The 16,362-nt window shown below is 55.8% G+C and overlaps 1 protein-coding gene across 2 annotated transcripts in view; it reads left to right on the forward strand.

Moving 5' to 3' along the window:
* Window positions 1–15,981: 15,981 nt before the first annotated feature.
* Window positions 15,982–16,362, forward strand: part of AMBP (alpha-1-microglobulin/bikunin precursor) — a 5,788-nt gene continuing 5,407 nt past the window's right edge. Inside the window, exon 1 of one of the 2 annotated variants that reach the window (XM_066980815.1) lies at window positions 15,982–16,154. In XM_066980815.1, the coding sequence (XP_066836916.1) occupies window positions 16,113–16,154 (42 nt within the window). In that variant the 5' untranslated portion in view covers window positions 15,982–16,112. The other variant, XM_013182735.3, reaches the window with a different exon arrangement.

Raw genomic sequence — 16,362 nt, forward strand, 5'->3', positions numbered from 1 at the left:
TATATGTCTAAGTATATATATATTTATAAAAGAAAGGGAGGAAGAAGAGAAAGCCACCCTAAGTCGCATTTTGAAGTGACTGCACGTATAATCGCAATGCTGCTTTTTATTGCTATGGCACAAGAACACCCATTTGGAAAATACGGAAAATTTCAGAAGTCTCCTCTCTCCCCCTGGTCTTTCATCCCTCTTCTGTTTGTCTGCACTAAAACCAACCATATCACTGCCATCTCCCTGCTCTTTCCTCTCTTACTCCCTTTATCCAAACCATTACAATTAAAAAAAAAAATAGTTACCTGCTGTTTTTTTGGGTTGTGTCTTAACTATTTATCATGTATGTATATATTTGTGGGTGAAGTTTGTGAGCCTGGTTTGTTTGAAGCTGGTGGTGAGTGTTTCAAAATATGGTTTGGGAAATATGCTTTTTTCCTAGTCTCAAAACTAAAACCTTGAGTCTGCCATTATTATTTCCCATTGCACTGAATATTCTGCTTTGTCTCTGATGGTTTCACCTGCAGTTTGTTTTGTTTCTTCCACTTCAACAATTTGAGTTAAGTAAAAAGCTCCAGATTCAAAGAAGAAAAAGGAAAAAAGCCCTGTCGCGAGTGTCTACTGTTAATGCTGTAACTTGCAAGGAACTGCTTAGCTGAAGTCTTTTCTGTGAGCCTTGAAGGTGGTGTCCAGCACTTCCACTGGTGCTTCTGTGTAATAGTTACAGGGTGGGAACAATATCTTTTCTAGCGAGGTTTTATTGTCGTTACCAGATGGTTGCACATTTTTTTGACTAAATGGATTTGCCACAATGAAATGTCATAACATTTATGACATAATATTAAAAAAGTGTATTTTAAAGCCAAGTTCTAGATGGATTTTTAAAAAGAAATCTTGGTTATAAACCCAGTCTAAAGGGAGCTCTGTCCAGTGTTGTAAAGACAACATGATGTAACCCATATTTATATTTTTATAAAATACCTATTAAGACTGTGAATCTCCTGTGTGAATTGCTGAGTGAGTTTAAGAAAAGTATTGTTCCTTTCCAGCTTCCTGGAGCTTTAGACACGCTGAGATTTTGGAAATTGTATGTCGGGGAAGGGGGTTTGCTCTGAAATTGTGAGTTGATGTATTTTTACATCCCTTTGTATTTTACTGAAAAGCTGCTGCCCTTCCTAGTCCCTAGAGTTTCAATTTTCTATGCAACCCCCACACCCCGTCTCTCTTTATCTTGAGAAGTAAAAGGGATGCAGATTGATTCAAATTGAAATGAGGGTCCCCCCGCCCCCCTTGTTGGCTCATAGTGCTGCTGACCCTTCACGCCAAAACGGGGAGTACAAGAAAAGAGGCAGGTGGGGGAGGCTCTTTCGTGCATGACTGGTCACCTTATGGCAGTCATCTTTTTAATTATTATTATTATTTTTGTAAGAAGAATATATTGATAATGTCAGTGAAATAAGCAGACATTGAAGCTGATGCACAGATTGCTCCAGAAAGGAGTTTTTCTGTAGATTTTTCTTTAGATGCGAATACCTTTTTTAATTATGTTAATTAATGTTAAGAATTTTTAGGCTTATATTGAAGCTGTATGTGGGTCACTATATGATCATTTCTAACTGGATAAAGTCTGTACAGTACAGCATATTCCTGAGTGTATGATATAGACGTGTAGCCCCAGAGTGCGAAATTTATAAATAAATTTTTCATTGATCTTTTTATAAAAAAAAAGTCTTTTTTGTTTGTTCTTTCCCATGCATGGGGCTGCGTGGCAGCTGTGATGGGGGTGGTGGGTCCCTGGCTCTCCCTTTAAGCTGCTGTGTTCTCCTTGGGGGCCCCCAGGGTGGCTGTGACCTGTGCTGGCAGCGCTGCACCTGGGGTTTGATGCATCCCCGAAGAACACTTGCAGGGCTGGGGGGCTGGGGACCATGCGTCCGGGGCTCTGATGGTTTCCCCATCCCAGCCTCAGTAGCGGCTGAGGGTGCTGGCTCGGGTTGCAGCCTGGTGCCAGGCCAACGGCTTGGGGTTCGGGCCTCAAAAGCAGCCCCTGCCCCGGGGAGTGAGGCGGGAGCCCCCTGCACCTCAGCTCACGCTGGCTCCTCTGGACCAGTGGTTTTGGGGTCTGCAGCCTCAGTCTGGCAGGCTGAGTACCCGCAAACCCTCCTGGGCTTCTTTACTGCCCTTGGTGAGGTGGGTGAGGTGGCCTGGTCCCCTCCCAGCCTGTGCTGGGCCTCTGGGCTGTGACGATGGGGCCATTGCCATGCAGACATTGCCATCAGACCAATATTGACTCCAGCAGCCCCCCATGGGGTGAGGGGCAGCATCACCAAAGGCGTCCCCAGTCTTCTCCCATAGATCAGGGCAGGCTGAGCCCTGCACCTTCGGAGGCACCCGGAGCAGGGTTCAGCTGCACAGGCAAGTGGGAAAAGCAGCAGCAGCCCCATGCCTGTGTCACTGGGGGCAGGGTGCAGCAAGCCTCCAACACCAGGGTAATTTAGGGACCAACCTCTTTCCATACAGATAATTGTACCAGCTCTGGCAATGATCAGATCCTCTGGAAACATGTGCCATGCCCAGCCTGATGTTGGGTGTAGGCTCTTGGGGACTCCAAAAGCGATGTCCTGCAAAGGGCAGTCTTCCTGAACCCATTTGGTGCCACTTGGGTGCTGTGTGACATGGGCAAGGGATAGGGACCCACCCAGGTAAGGCACCACCAAAACGCTGAAGCCCTCCTGGTGCCGGAGCGCTGCTGGCAGGATTGAAAATGCTCTGAGCAACCCTAACAGGCAAACCCTGACGGGGGTATCTCTCTCTGCTCTCAGGTAGTTTCTGGAGGCACGGAGCCCGCTGGGCAGGGTGAGCTGTAAGGTACTACGTAGCAGCTTAGATGTGAGTGTTCTTCTCTGCTCGTACCTGATTGACAGCGCAAAACCTAAAGCGGGGTCACAGCTGTGACTGTGGGCACTGCTTCGCTCCGCACAAGTCGGGTGCTGGGGCAGCCCCTGCAGTGAGACGCGCATATGCCCATCCCCCTGCCCGCTTTGCCATCCCCAGCAGTGCCTCTGTTTGAGACAGTACTGCTAAAAAAAAAAAAAAAACAAACTCATCCAGGTGCTATTTTATTGCTGCAGAGAGAAACCCAGGGCTTTTCATCATGCACCTTGTCCCGCATCTTTTGGCCAGCCGGGCTGTGCAAACCATGAGCAAAAGGACTGTTTCCCAAGGAAATGCGGCATCTCTGTGCAAATCTTATCTCTTCCCATGGAGCGGGCTGGGGCCTCCAGGAGCCCCTTTGCAGGAGATTTCGGCCGGTCGGTGAATACAAATCGCATGCCCCTGGCTGCCAGCCCAGCACCCGCGAAGCCACACTGTGCCCTGGGCTCGCATGTGCACAGCCGCCCAGGTGGCCCTGAGCAGAGGGGTAGCGCCGAGGCCAAGGGCGCAGCGGAGCTGTGCATGCGGACAGGGACAGTGTGGGGCTGGCGGTGCTCAACACTGGGCTGAGCCCCCGGCCCCGCTGCAGCGCCCGGAGCTGCCCCGCTTTGCAGCACTCGTCTCTAAAGAAACCTAGTCCAAGAAATCTAGGAACTCCAAAGGCTTTCTTTCTTTTTTTTTTTTTTCCTTTTCTATTTTTGTTCCAATAAAACAAAAATATTGGAACGTTTCGTGTCGTAAGCACATTCTTCTGGCATTTTTGTGTGTCCCTGGCTGCATGTTATTGTCCGCTGGCCACATTACGTAGGTTCTGTTGTTCCAAGAGAAACCAAAGAAAGAATTTGAACTTTCAAGTGCTTCCTGCCATTGTCTTTTGCTTTTGTTTGTGCTACTGACTCCAAAACAGATGGATCGGTCTCCCCTCCGTCCACAGGGGTGATGGGAAGTCAACACAGCCCAGAGAAGTTTGACAGCTTTGTCTTCTGTTATATTCCCCTTCATTCGTCAAGCCCAGACATCAGAGCTGAATCGAACAACGCATATGGATGGGGGGGAGGAGGTGGGATTTTATTTGAATTTCAGGGAGCTTAACACAGTAAGTAATGAATGAGAAAGAAAGACAGCGAGTGAGCGAGCGAGAGGGGACGGGCTGTAATCAAAATTCAGTACATTTTAAATAGATGCTTTGTTGGCATTTGTATGACTATGATAATGCCACAGCCTGGAGATCCGAATAGGAGTTACCTTTTTAAAAATCACAATTGACTACTGTTCAGTGCCGGGGAGGAGACGGCGGCTCAGTCTGGCTGGACAGGCTCTTCGCCCGTCCAGCTGAAACATTTTGCTACTTCTCGATGCCTTCTTCACTGGATCCCCACAAGTGGGGTGAAACCCCTTGGCATGAGCATAAGTGGGTGGTAGGGTGGTCACGGCACGCTGCTGTCAGCAGCACCGGAGGTCCAAAGCACATCATGCGGGACCCTATGTTCCACAGGATGCTTTTGTTTCAACCCATTTTACTGTGACCCAAAGCCTCTGTGGTGTTGGGTACTGGGACTGAGCCACGTTTGGCTGCGAAGATCCAGGTCCCTCCTGGGCTGTGGCTAAAGCTGGCCATGCCATTCCTGCGGTGAGATCGCTGCAAGCCTCTGTGCCCTAAAATCACGGGCACTCTGAAGACCTCCATGCTCGGGGGCTGTGCTGTCCCAGGGGTGCTCCCAGGGCTGTGACAAGGTCTGGCAGGGCAGCGTGTGAACTGCGGGTGGCCCCCACTTCTCCTTGATGGCAGCCAGCATCCCAGGGGATGACACTGCATCACCATGTCGTGTGGGCAGGAGGAACATCTCTTCTCAGCAACTCTCCAGCTGCTCACTAAGGAGAGGTGACCTCTGGGTCTCACAAAGAAGCAGAGATTTGGGTGTAATGTAGTTTTACATCGCACTTACAGGTTGCTTCATGTTTTCAGGTTTCTCTTGCTGACTAATGAAATGCCCAAGCAGGGCAGCATCCTGGTTTGGCTTGCTCTGGGGAGGGCAGTGGATGGGGATTGGGTCTGGAGGTATGGAAGGCTGCCCAGATGGAGGGATTACAGGCTGGAGACAGTTGGAGGGACAAAGGATGGAGGGATGACTGTATAGGGATAAAAGGATTGATGGGAATGAATGGAGAGATGGAGGATGAGGGATGGAGACAGGGGGACAGGAGAATGGCTGAGGATGGAGATAGGGATGGGTGGAGGAATGGACAGAGGGAAAGCTGGACAGCTGGGTGAGTGGCAGGATGGGGGACAACTTGCTTGGACTGTTGCTGGGACAACTGTTTGCGCTGGAAACTCTTCATTTGTCCTGAATCCAACACACTTGATGCCATTCTCTGGCTGCTGCTTTTTAGGAAGAGGTTCCCCAGAAGGGGCCTCCCCTTTCTGCACCACGGGCACTCCCCGCCTGACCTGGGCAGCAGCTCTGGCAGCCCATGGGTGCACAGAGAGGCACAGACACTCGGACATCGGCTGTTCACTGCAGCTCCTCCAGCATGGCTGTGCCGGCCCACAGCGCCACAGCCAACACTGGCACCTGCTCTCTAAGTCCACCTTCGCCCCTGGTCCAGCCCAACACTAACCAGCCCCATGCTGCACCCAGGCAGGCTGGATGTGCACCCCATTGGCACCAGCCCTGCCCAGGTGTGGAGGACGCTGGGGACCCGGCAGCCTTGGGTGTCGATGTGGGGGTGCCGCCAGGCTCCCACACTGCATGGAGCAGAGCTGGGTGAACGAGCCAGGCAGGTATGTACAGCCCTGCTTGGGAATGTTGGCAAACGGCTGTCAGCTCTGCAAAGCATCTGTGGGGCACTGGACAGTGCAAGGCTGAGCCTTTGCATGGGGCCTGAATGAACTCTACAATTCTTGCTTTAAATGAATGGTACAACGGAGAAGAGCCACTGGCTGGAAATGGCACCTTTCACCCCAGGAGTGCACTGCAGCCTCATTTCTTGTTTTTTCCAGATGGAAAAACACTTCTCACTGATTCACAGTCAAAAGCAATGTTATACATGATGCAGTTGCACAGATGGGCTCTGAATGTGCCTAGACCTGTCCCAGCTTTTCTGCACAGGACCAGATTCCTGCCTGCACAGCCCTGTTTGCTGGGGAGTTCTTGATGGGATATCTTATTATACCAGGCTCTCCCCAGAGCAAGGCCACATGCTGCAGGAGTGGTGTGGTGCTCCTGCACATCTGATTTCTTTCACTGATGCCTAAAGTACTTGGTCTGAGTGGCCAGAAGGCTCTGCCAGGGACGGGTTTGCAGCATGCTGCGGAGGCTTCCCCTGCTGCCCCATCCCATGCCCCATAGAGAGCAGCGGGGTCTTGCAGCAGCCCCAGACCTTGGGGGGATGCCAGTTGCTGCAGCACACACAGGGAATCCCCCCAGGCTTGAGACCACCACTGGGGACCCCACAGACCCAATCGCCCAGCACAGACAGGGGCTGGGGGTCCCTAAGGCCCGCAGGAAGGGGGCTCCAGGCTGGGGGTGTCTGCAGGCTGGGAGCACAGGGAGCCAGAGCAGCACACACTGCCTCGCACCACAGCCCCGGGAGCAGGTCCTCAGGGCTCAGCCCAGCACCCACACACACAGCTCTCCCTAGCAGGTCCTCGCATTTCACCCTGCTCACATTTTCAGCTACGGTGACAACGCTGAGCCTCCCCCCCCCCCCCCCCCCCCGTCCCCCCGTCCCCTTTTCCACTCACAGCCCGCCCCCCCCCCCCCCCCCCCCCATTCAAAGCCCCTGTCCTTTTAAGCTATTTTTTTCCCTCCTATTCATTTCCCGGACGCCTCTATCCTTTTCTCTTGACTAGCCCCTCTCAGGGAGCAGCTGCTATGCTAATAAGCATGAGGCAGAAAAGGGAGAGAGCCTTTGCAGTGGCTGGGGAGGAGAGAAAGACCCCGAGCCCTCCAAATGCTAAATAAATCCCGGGCTGGAGCAGCATCCCCGAACAAAGAGGCCTGGCCTCCCCCCCCCCTTCCCGTCTTCCCAATTCCACCACCTTTTCACATTCAAATCCATTAAACAGCGAGCAGAAAGACCCCGAGTATTCATAGCATTGCATTAAAGAGAAAGCCCCGTGGTCCCTCTCCACGGCCGAGGGAAGGCCTCGCACCCACCACGCTGCGCAGGCCCCGCGGCTGCGGCCAGCTGGGGAGCCGCCACCCGAGGCAGAGGGGAGACAAAAGGGCCCCGGGCACCGGGCAGGGAGAGGCTGGCCTTGCACCCGTGTCACAGCTCGGCATCCCCCCCGGGCCTGCTGGGCTCCTCCGTCAGGTGCAGCTGGGGGTTGGGGCCATTAGGAGGTGGGGACCCCTCCGTGTCTCCGGACTGTCAGCAGGGCCAGCGCTGGGCGGTGTGACGGCAGTGACAGGGCTGGGGACACCCAGGTGGTGTCCCACAGCCGATCCCAAGGGGCAGGAGGTCTTGGAGGATGGTTGAGGAAGGAGAGGCCAGGCACAGCCGACGGCCACCATGAGGTGCCCACCAGCCCCCGCCACCTCTGCCTGACCGCAGCTGGTGCTCACCCAGCCAGACAGGAGCCTCATGCTGATAACAGAGACCCCTCCTGCCAAAATTGGTGGGTCTGTACCTGTTTTGCCCATTTCACCCTGGAGTCAGAGCAGTTTCATCGTGCAAAGACCTCAGCCCTCATACCCCAAGTAAGAGAAACGTGGGTCCTCACCACAGCCCCTCTCAAGTACATCCAGCATTTGCCTGAAGGACCACAAGTGTCCCCAGGTCCCTGTGGACCTCTGATGTCTGCTGCTGGCTGCTGCCTGCCCATTTTGGTGAGGAGGATCCTCTGCATGGCACAGCTGTGGTGCATGTGCCATGCAGATCTCCTCTCACCACTGTGCAATAGCATGACGTGAGCCAAGCCCACCTCTGGAGCTGAGCCAAATCCAGGCTGTGGGGTCACACTGGGGTTCTCCCACCACAGCCTAGGACGGGGACCCCACTGCTCCCCACATGGCACAGCCTGTTTATGGGAGCCAGCAGGGATCAAATGGGGCAACCGCACACCACGCACAGACTCAGACAGCAGGGGTGAACGACCGTTTTCTGTGGGGGGATTTGCAGGTCCCACTGTGCTCCTACGCAGGTAACATGCGGGTGGGTTCCATAACTGTCAAGTCTGGTGGCACCTGAAGGGATGTGGCTCTTCCCTGGAGGAGGAATAGATGAGCACAAGAATTTTTCTCATCTCTTTTCTAGGACAGAAATGGAGATGCAGCTCTGGAAGGATTTCACGTTCTTCTTTAGTCACAAGTTTCTGATAGAGTCATAGGACACCAGCACCTGGGGCTTTTAGTGCCAAATATTGAAAAGTGTGTTCAAATCATGGGGAGGCAGCAATAACTGGGACCCAGCATGTGCAGCTTGGTCAGTGGAGTGGGATTCAGCTCCAGCCCTGGAGTGTCCATCTGAGGTAGTGCTTGGGCTCCTCAGGGTGCTCCCTGGGGTGCTCCTAGCAGCATGGGATCCCTGGGACGCCTTCAGAGCTGATGCTTTGCGGCTGTCAGGCTTTGCTGACCCACCTTGTCCCTGTTCCACACTGCAGATCTCCAGCTTCTTGGCCTGGAAGCATCTTGCTGGGCTCCACCTGGGATGTACTTCACCAAAAAACAGAGCTCTCTGGTATGCATGTCAGCAGGGACTCAGAGAAGTTTCCAAGAACAGCCTCCCCCATCCTGTGAAGGAAATCACCTCCGTCCAGAAAGTGTCAGCCTCAAACTCCCAATTAATGAAGGACAGGGGCGTTTCCATCCTACCATTGGCAACCCCTGTATGCAAGCATGAAGGCCCAATCCAGCACACTGACAAAGCAGAGCATGATGTGTTGCTCCAGCTTTGCCATCACTGAGCCAGCCTTGACTTGGGCAGAGACAGGCACCGATCCTGTACTTCCCAAACCAGGTGACTCGCTTCCACCCGCACAGAGCTCCTTGCCTGACACAAGACACCTGGAGGGTCAGGTAGGTGTTGAGGGTGCAAGAGGCATGGAAAGCCTCAGATATGACAGCACATTCCTGCTCCTGAGTGACTTCCCATGGGTTTGGTCAGTAACAGGTACCCTTGCAGTCCCCTTACTCCCAGTGTGACCCCGAGTCCATCCTCCACCATCTCACTCAGCTCCAGCCCCTCCGAAGGACCAGCCCCAGCAGCAAAATCCACCCTGCTCTGGACCAGTCCTTGGGAGTAGTCTGAAGACCAGAGCGGGACCAGTCCGTCATGCACACGCTGGTGGCTAGATGTGGGAGGGGATGAATGCAAACCACCTCAAACTGCATGGCCATGGGAAGTACTGAGAAGGACAAAGAATACATGTTGGGTTTTTGGGGGGTCTTCTACAGCTGAGAGGACGTGGTTGATGGGCAGTGGGGCACCACCACCTCTGACGCTGAAGCTGTGGCTGCAAATACCCCAGCCCTTCTCCAGGAGGGCAACTGCCCACCTCACACACCAGTTCAGGCTCCAGCCTTTCTCTGAACACTGAAATGGCGGAGCTTGCTTCAGACTCCAGCCCTGCAAGATGGGGCCCATTGCTCTGCCGGGGTGCGAGCCACCTCCGTGAACCCGCCGGAGGCCGGAATCACCCCGCCTTGCCTCCAGGCTTGCCGAAGAGCTGCTGCAGGCTGCCAGCTGCCTCCTCATCGCCGCAGGGCTGCCTCAGGACACAGCGGCCCAGGCTGGGCTGCCCGACCCCGGGGACTCGCGGGTGCCCCGGTGGGGCAGGACCTCCACGCAGGTCTACCTGCGGCGGCAGGTGGGGCGGGGGGGCCGGGGCGGTCTCCTCGGGCTGGCTGGGGAGAAAGGGCCCTGCTTAGCAATGCAGGAATGCAGCGGGCTGAATGCGGCGGGGCGGGTCTGATCTGGTGCCCCACTAAGCCCCCATTCTTTCCCAGCCGGTGCATCTCGTATTCAGGCTGCCTGCTCCTAAGCAGAGTGTCTTTAATCCTTCCCTTGTCTCCTCCGTTCCCTTTCAGGCCTTCGGCCAATGGGAAGGGGATGAGCAGCTCTCTCCAGGAAGGAAATTAAAAGCGGGGAGGAGGTGGGGAGGAGGAGAGCGCGGGGAGGGGGACTTGGACGGGGAGACAATCCTGGAGTGGAGATGCCAGTCATCGGGGTCTCAATAGCCCCATTCACCCTGCCCAGCCACACAGAAAATCAGGGTCACCAGGATCCATGCCCTGCCTGGAGACAACTGTTGCTTTATTCTTTTTAATTGCTGGAAAACGCAGAAAAGTTCACTTGTGTGTGTGGCTGGCTCTGGTGGGGGCTGCGAGGGGGGCGCGGGCGGTGGCGGGGAGGGGACGGACGGGGCGAGGCCAGCGCACAGCCAGGAGGGACACAAAAAGCCCCGCACGTGAGGGTGCAGGATGCGACCCGGCGCGGCGGAGGAGCCATCTGCACAGCTGGGGCCACGCCGTGGCGGGGACAGGGGTGCTTCACCCCCGGGCACGCCTGGTGAGGACCCCCGGGGCTGGAGGTGGAGGGGACAGCCCCCCACGCATGCAGGCAGATGGGCGGATGTCCCCGCGTCTCTGGCCATGGAGATGTCTGGGATGATCCTTCCGGCCAGGGACACAGCGAGCGGGCACCCACGCAGGAGGACACAGCAGCACGTTGCCACCCTGGTCCAAGCATGCTGAAACGCCTTCCAGACCGAGGCACAGCCTTGTCACCACCACCCTGAGACCCTGCTCCCATTGCCACCGCCCCAGTCAGACGGACAACAGCCCCCCAGGGTGCGCAGGCAGGATGCCCCTTAGTACAGCGCCTGCCCCGCTGCCCCGGCAGCCAGCCCCAGTGATGTCCTGGAGGGCATGTGTGCAGCCTCAGGGCTAGGGGCTTGGGGAAACCTGCTACCCCAGCAGCCCTCTTGCTCTTCCACTTGCTGTCCCATGCACCTAGATGTGGGTGAGCACCAGCATGGAGACACGAGCTGCCAATCGGCAGCTGAGCAGCTCCGCACTGGCAGGTCCATGGCTGCCATCCATCTGATGGGTGGTGGATACTGGGGGCACGCCGGGAGCAAGACAAGAGTGTCCAGGACAGAGCTGGGGCCGGTCCCAGCCTGTCCTCATCAGGAGCAATCTGGGAGGTATCTGGTCCAGCCTTTGCACCCCTTCTGCTGAAGACTCAAATTCTCCTATCTGAAGAGTGTCAGACATATGCTGGCCATGCTGGTGGTCCCATCTGCTCCCATCCTGCAGCTCACCCTCAGGCCATAATGTGCTTCCAAGCATTCTGTGACCAATAGCAGACAAGGCAGCATCCTCAGGTTTGTGTGATACCATGGCTCACGCTCCATCACCTCGCCCACCCTATACATACCCTCTTGGCTGGCATGCCGCTGGCAAGCCCAGTGCAAGGTGCTGCAGGCAGCACCTGGCAGGGTCGGCCAGCCTCCGGAGCAGGGGAGATGCCTGCTGAGGCCCAGAGACTCTCCTCTGTCAAGGCTAGGATGAAGGACCTAAAAAACCTCAGGGTAGGAGCAGAGCCCCTGAGCTAAGGAGCACCCAGTGGGCATGGAGGAAGAGGAAAAGGAGGAGGAGAAGGATGAGGATGAGGCCAAAGAGGATAAGGAGGAGGACACGGACAAGGTTGTGGAGCACATTTTTGCTCCACTGGAGAGCATTTTGCTGCTCAGGGCAGAGGGGTGCAGGACACACCACCCCCCAAAACCCAGCCCAGGTTCAGCATGTGCCTGCAGCCCCACTCCCTTCCTGGCAGATGTTATTTTAAAGCCATAACTGCAACTATTTTAAAACCATAACTTGACCAGTCTTGATCAAATGCAAGCAGAGATCTTCCTCAGGTCACAGCCTGGGTAGAGGTAGGCAGGAGCACAACCACGTCTGGGAGACAAAAAGGCACCTGGGAGACAAACCAGGCCCAGGGTGCTGAGAGCATATGGAGAAGGGCACGAAGCAGAAATGCAGGCTGGTGACCCCTGACACTGCCAGAGACTGGCCTGGGAGCCAGGGCAGAACTGCAAATGCTTTCGTAGTGGCGCTGGAAGCATAAGAGGAAACAAAGACCTTGGCATCACCCAGCGGCATCCTGCACTGGGCCAAGAGAGACCTGGTAGAAGGAGGCTAACCAACGAGTGGTGTCCTGGCTACCAGCTTCATCGGAGTGACAGAGGAGGGGTACAGCTGGGAGGTGGTTTATGTAGTGTGAAGATGCTCAAAATATAGCAGGGAAAGAGCGCATAAAGGAATCCTTATAGGTGAAAATCCCAGACTAAAAAAAAAATGTAAAATTCAGATTGCACATGATGAGAACAGTAAGATATCTAGAAATATGAAGTGATTCCAGAGAACATGCAAGGTGGGATGTTTACATCACTTCCCCCATGCATAGACTGGCTTCATCAAGACAAGATGTAGAGATACAGTTTGTGGATGCAGTAAATGGAGCCTCTTGAACCTATAACCCACATGAAAAGATGCTGTTCTGGGCTGGATCTTGAGGGCTTGGGACCTGGCTGAAGAGATGCTGGGGGAACTGCACCATACTGAAAAACACAGCACTACCAGGCTTAACAGTGCGGTGAGATAGAGGTATACCCCATAACAAGTTCAGGAAAAGGAACTATGTAGAATTCAGGAATACTACCCAATATCCCATCCCCAAATCTCAAGGTCCCAGAGATAGATGGATGGTATTACACAAGCGTGAGAAGCTTGGGTAAAATGTGTGCCACAATTCAGAAGGAAAATGAAGGGCTAAACCCCTTCCTGGTTCTATGAGAGTTAAATGGTGGTGCTACAGAAAATGCCAATGTTTCAGAAACAGAAATCTTGCCTAGGAGAGGGAAAGCCCACAATGTGGCACGCCAGCTGAAATCAAGAGACTAAAAAGCTAAAAATGAATGTGCAAGAAAAGATGTTATAGCTGGTTGAAGAATATCCCTTAATCCGTTAAGAGCAGAAAGACATCGAGGGGCTGGGGAGATGCCCAGGGTGTACAGGGACATTTGGGATGGTAAGGCCACAAGGAGAAACAGCCCAGTGTTTTTCTTTCTTGGACAAAGGTGGTGAGGAGATTCCCAGGCCTGGCACACTCACTGCAGCCGTTGCTCAGAGGACAATTGCCAGAACAATTTGAAGTAAACACAGTGGAAGGCCCAGACTGGTGGGATGAACTGTTATCCCAGACAGATGGCTCATACCCGGGAGGAACACAAATGTTAAACCATGGAGGTGCTGGCTACAGCACGGTACCTTGTCTTACAGCCAGGCAGCAGGCTGGTGGATGGTGAAACTTTTACCTCTGTAAAGGGGATGCTGAGAGCTAAAAACTGTAGACTCTCCTTGCTGTATTACTAGTTAGAAAGCAGGATCTATGCAGAAGGTAGGTCTACGCTGAGCATGTGGCCCCTTTCTGCAAGGGAAATCCTCCTTGTCCCAGAGAGGATCCAGAAGGCATCACCAGACTGGATTTTCAGAAAACTTCTGATGGTGCACCACACCAGAGATTATTAAAGAAACAAACTTGCTGTGGGAGCAGAATGGCTGTTCTGTGAACTCAAAGGTGGTTGAAGGATCAGAAGCAACACGTAGGGCTGAACAGCCACTCCTCAGGATGGAGGACACTGGGTCCTCCAGGGGCCAGCCCTAGGGCTGGTTGTATATCTGACATCTTCATCCATCCCCTGGAGAAAGGAGTGAACAGGAAAACCTTCAAGTTCACAGATGATACTGGGGTCTTTTGGATAGCAAAATACTGTTCGTGGCAAGGAGTTTCAAAAAGACCTCGCAAAAACAAGGACAAAGAGGTAGGAGGTAAGTTTTGGTGTAGAGAAATGAAGGTGATGCTTCAAGGGAGAAGTGATCAGAGCGAGGCATTCGCATGGAGCTCAGGACAGGTGGCTAGACTCAGGAGCAGAGCTGGGAGCCATCAGTGACCTGGTTTCAGAGAACTGTTAATTGGCAGAGCAGAGAAAAAAAAAATCAAACTGCTGTGTAATCAGCAAAGTCTTGGGAACAAGATGGCAAGTGTTTTGACACTGTAGGAAATCTTGGAAAGACTTACCTTGGGTGCTGTGTGCTTGAGCTCTTGTTTCCACAGCTGAAGAAGGAGATGGGAAGTCAGCTTTCTCTGGACCTGCTTTGTAATAACTGATGAGATGAAATGCCTGTTGTATGAGAGGGGACTGGAAAAGCTGAGACCTGCCTTGAGAGAGGAGAGCCAAGAGCAGATATGACTGAGGCCTGCAAAATCATGAGGGTGGTGGACAAGCCGAGCATGAAACTGTAACACTCCAGCAGTCCTTGGAGTAAGGAGCGCTGGCGGGAGATAGGTTGAAAATAGAAAAGATAAAACTTCATTACATAGCAGGTTTTGAACTTCCAGGGCTTGTTGCCACAGGGAGTAGGGGAGCCAGATAACACTGGCAGGTTCAGAAAGGGACTGGATGAGCTCAGTGAACAACTGGTTTGCAAAGGGACAGTGGAAGGATGAGGCAGGGATGCCCCCTCTAATGCTTGGATTCATGGTGGATGCTGGAGAGCAGGAGAGGAGTGGAGTCAGGCTCTTAGTATCTCATTTTTCCAGTGATGAACGCTGAACCTTGGTGGCCTTTACCCTGCAGGGTCTGTCTGATGTTCCACAAACCCCCCTGGCAGCCACAGGAGAGTTGCGACACCTGCAGTGCCTGCAGGAGAGGGGTCCGAAACTGAGTGGGTGTAAAAGGGAGGTTTGAGTCAGAGCAGTGGGGCCGGGGGGGTTGTTCCGCAGGAATTTCATGGCGGTTTCTCCCTGTGTTTGGTTTCTGTCCAAACCGGTCTGAAACCAACATGCTGGCCACCCTTCCTTGCCAGCTGGCAGCAGCCCGTACCCCATGGATCCCGCAGGGTCCCTGCGGCCCCGAGCCCTGCCGGAGGGCCCCGTGGGCACCTCCTGCCCCCAGCGCTGGAGCCGTGGCTGCCCCAGGGCTGCCGTGCGCGGCCCCAGCAGTCGGTGCCCGCCTGGGGCCCCCGATGCGGGTCCGTGCAGCCCCTGGGCCTGGAGGGCTGTGCCCTGCCGAGGCTGCCACCGCAGCCCCGCGCTCCGCAGTGTGTGGGGCTTCTCCATCCCCCTCCGTTCAGCGGTCCTGGTGCAAACACAGCCACAGCCCTGGGGACAGGGACAGGGACAGGGGCAGGGGCAGGGGCAGGGGCAGGGGCAGGGGCAGGGGCAGGGAGCGTGTTTTTGGAGGAGAACACGGGGCTGCCGAGCTGCACCGCATCCCCGGCCTTTCCGGGCGCAGGGCTGGCGACGTGCAGGAGCTGGGTTTCGCAGCCGGCTGCGCTGCTCCCCACCTTTCCCGGCTGCACGGTGCCCGCGGGGCCCGGCTGCGCCCCAGGCCCGCACCGTGACGGGGCGGGAGGCGGCTGCCGGCCGTGCCCGCGGCGGGGCAGGGCGGCGGGCACGGAGCCTGCCCGCGGCCACGCGCTGCGGCCCGGCCTCGCCCGCGCCTCCCGGCCCCGGTTCTCGCTTCGCGAGGCCGCCCCGGGCCTCGGCGGGGCCGGGGCTTTTCCTGGCCGCCGGCTGCCACCTGGCGGCGGCAGGGCCGGTGGCAGCGGGGCACGGCCGGGCTCCCCCGGAGGGCCGGGCGACGAGGCGGGCTCGGTGAAGGCACCGCACGGCCCGGCCTCGGCCCGCTCCCGAGGACGGCCCGGAGGCGGCTGGGGGCGACGGGAGGCTGGAGCTGCCCGCCCCGGCCCGCCGCCTGCTGGGCCCGGCGTGGGCCGCGCCTCGCGCCCCTGGGGACGGCGGCAGGAGGAGGGGGGGAAAGTCCGGCCGGCCGCTGCAAGCGTGCCTGCCGCTCTCGCCCTTCTCTGCAAATATTGAGCTACCGGCCGGCTGGAAGAGGGGCTCCTGCCCTTTGCTCTGTTTGCCGTTTCCTCCGGCTGTTTGGTTTCAGTTAATCATCCTGAGAAGGCAAACAGGGGTGGGGACGGACGCTGGGCCCGTGCCACCCGTGCCTGCCGGGCCCCGGGACCCTCAGCGCAGGGTGGGTGCCACCCCGCCTGCCCCACGCCTTGGCCACCAGCTTGGGGCCCCCGGGGAGAGCCTCACCCCCGCTGCCAGGAGGGGATCCGGCTGCTGGGCTCCGCTCCCTGTGGGCATTGCTGAGGAGCAAGGAGCCCGTGATGTGTGCTGGGGACCTCTTGGTCCTCTCTCTGCAGGGTCAGGTTAGTCCAGCACTGGGGGCACCATCCGGGCTCCTTACAGGATCCCAGGGCAGGAATACAAATCATAACATAGAATAAGGCAGGGCCTGGTCTGTGCCGGGGCCGAGAGGTGGTGTAGGAACAGGTGAGGTGAGGAGCTCACATGGATGTTTGGCCCTGTGCTGCTTGGGCCATGGTGAGCTCAGGCCACATGGCCAGGTCTGCAGGG

The sequence above is a fragment of the Anser cygnoides genome, chromosome 20 (assembly GCF_040182565.1).
Source record: "Anser cygnoides isolate HZ-2024a breed goose chromosome 20, Taihu_goose_T2T_genome, whole genome shotgun sequence".
Taxonomy (NCBI): domain Eukaryota; kingdom Metazoa; phylum Chordata; class Aves; order Anseriformes; family Anatidae; genus Anser; species Anser cygnoides.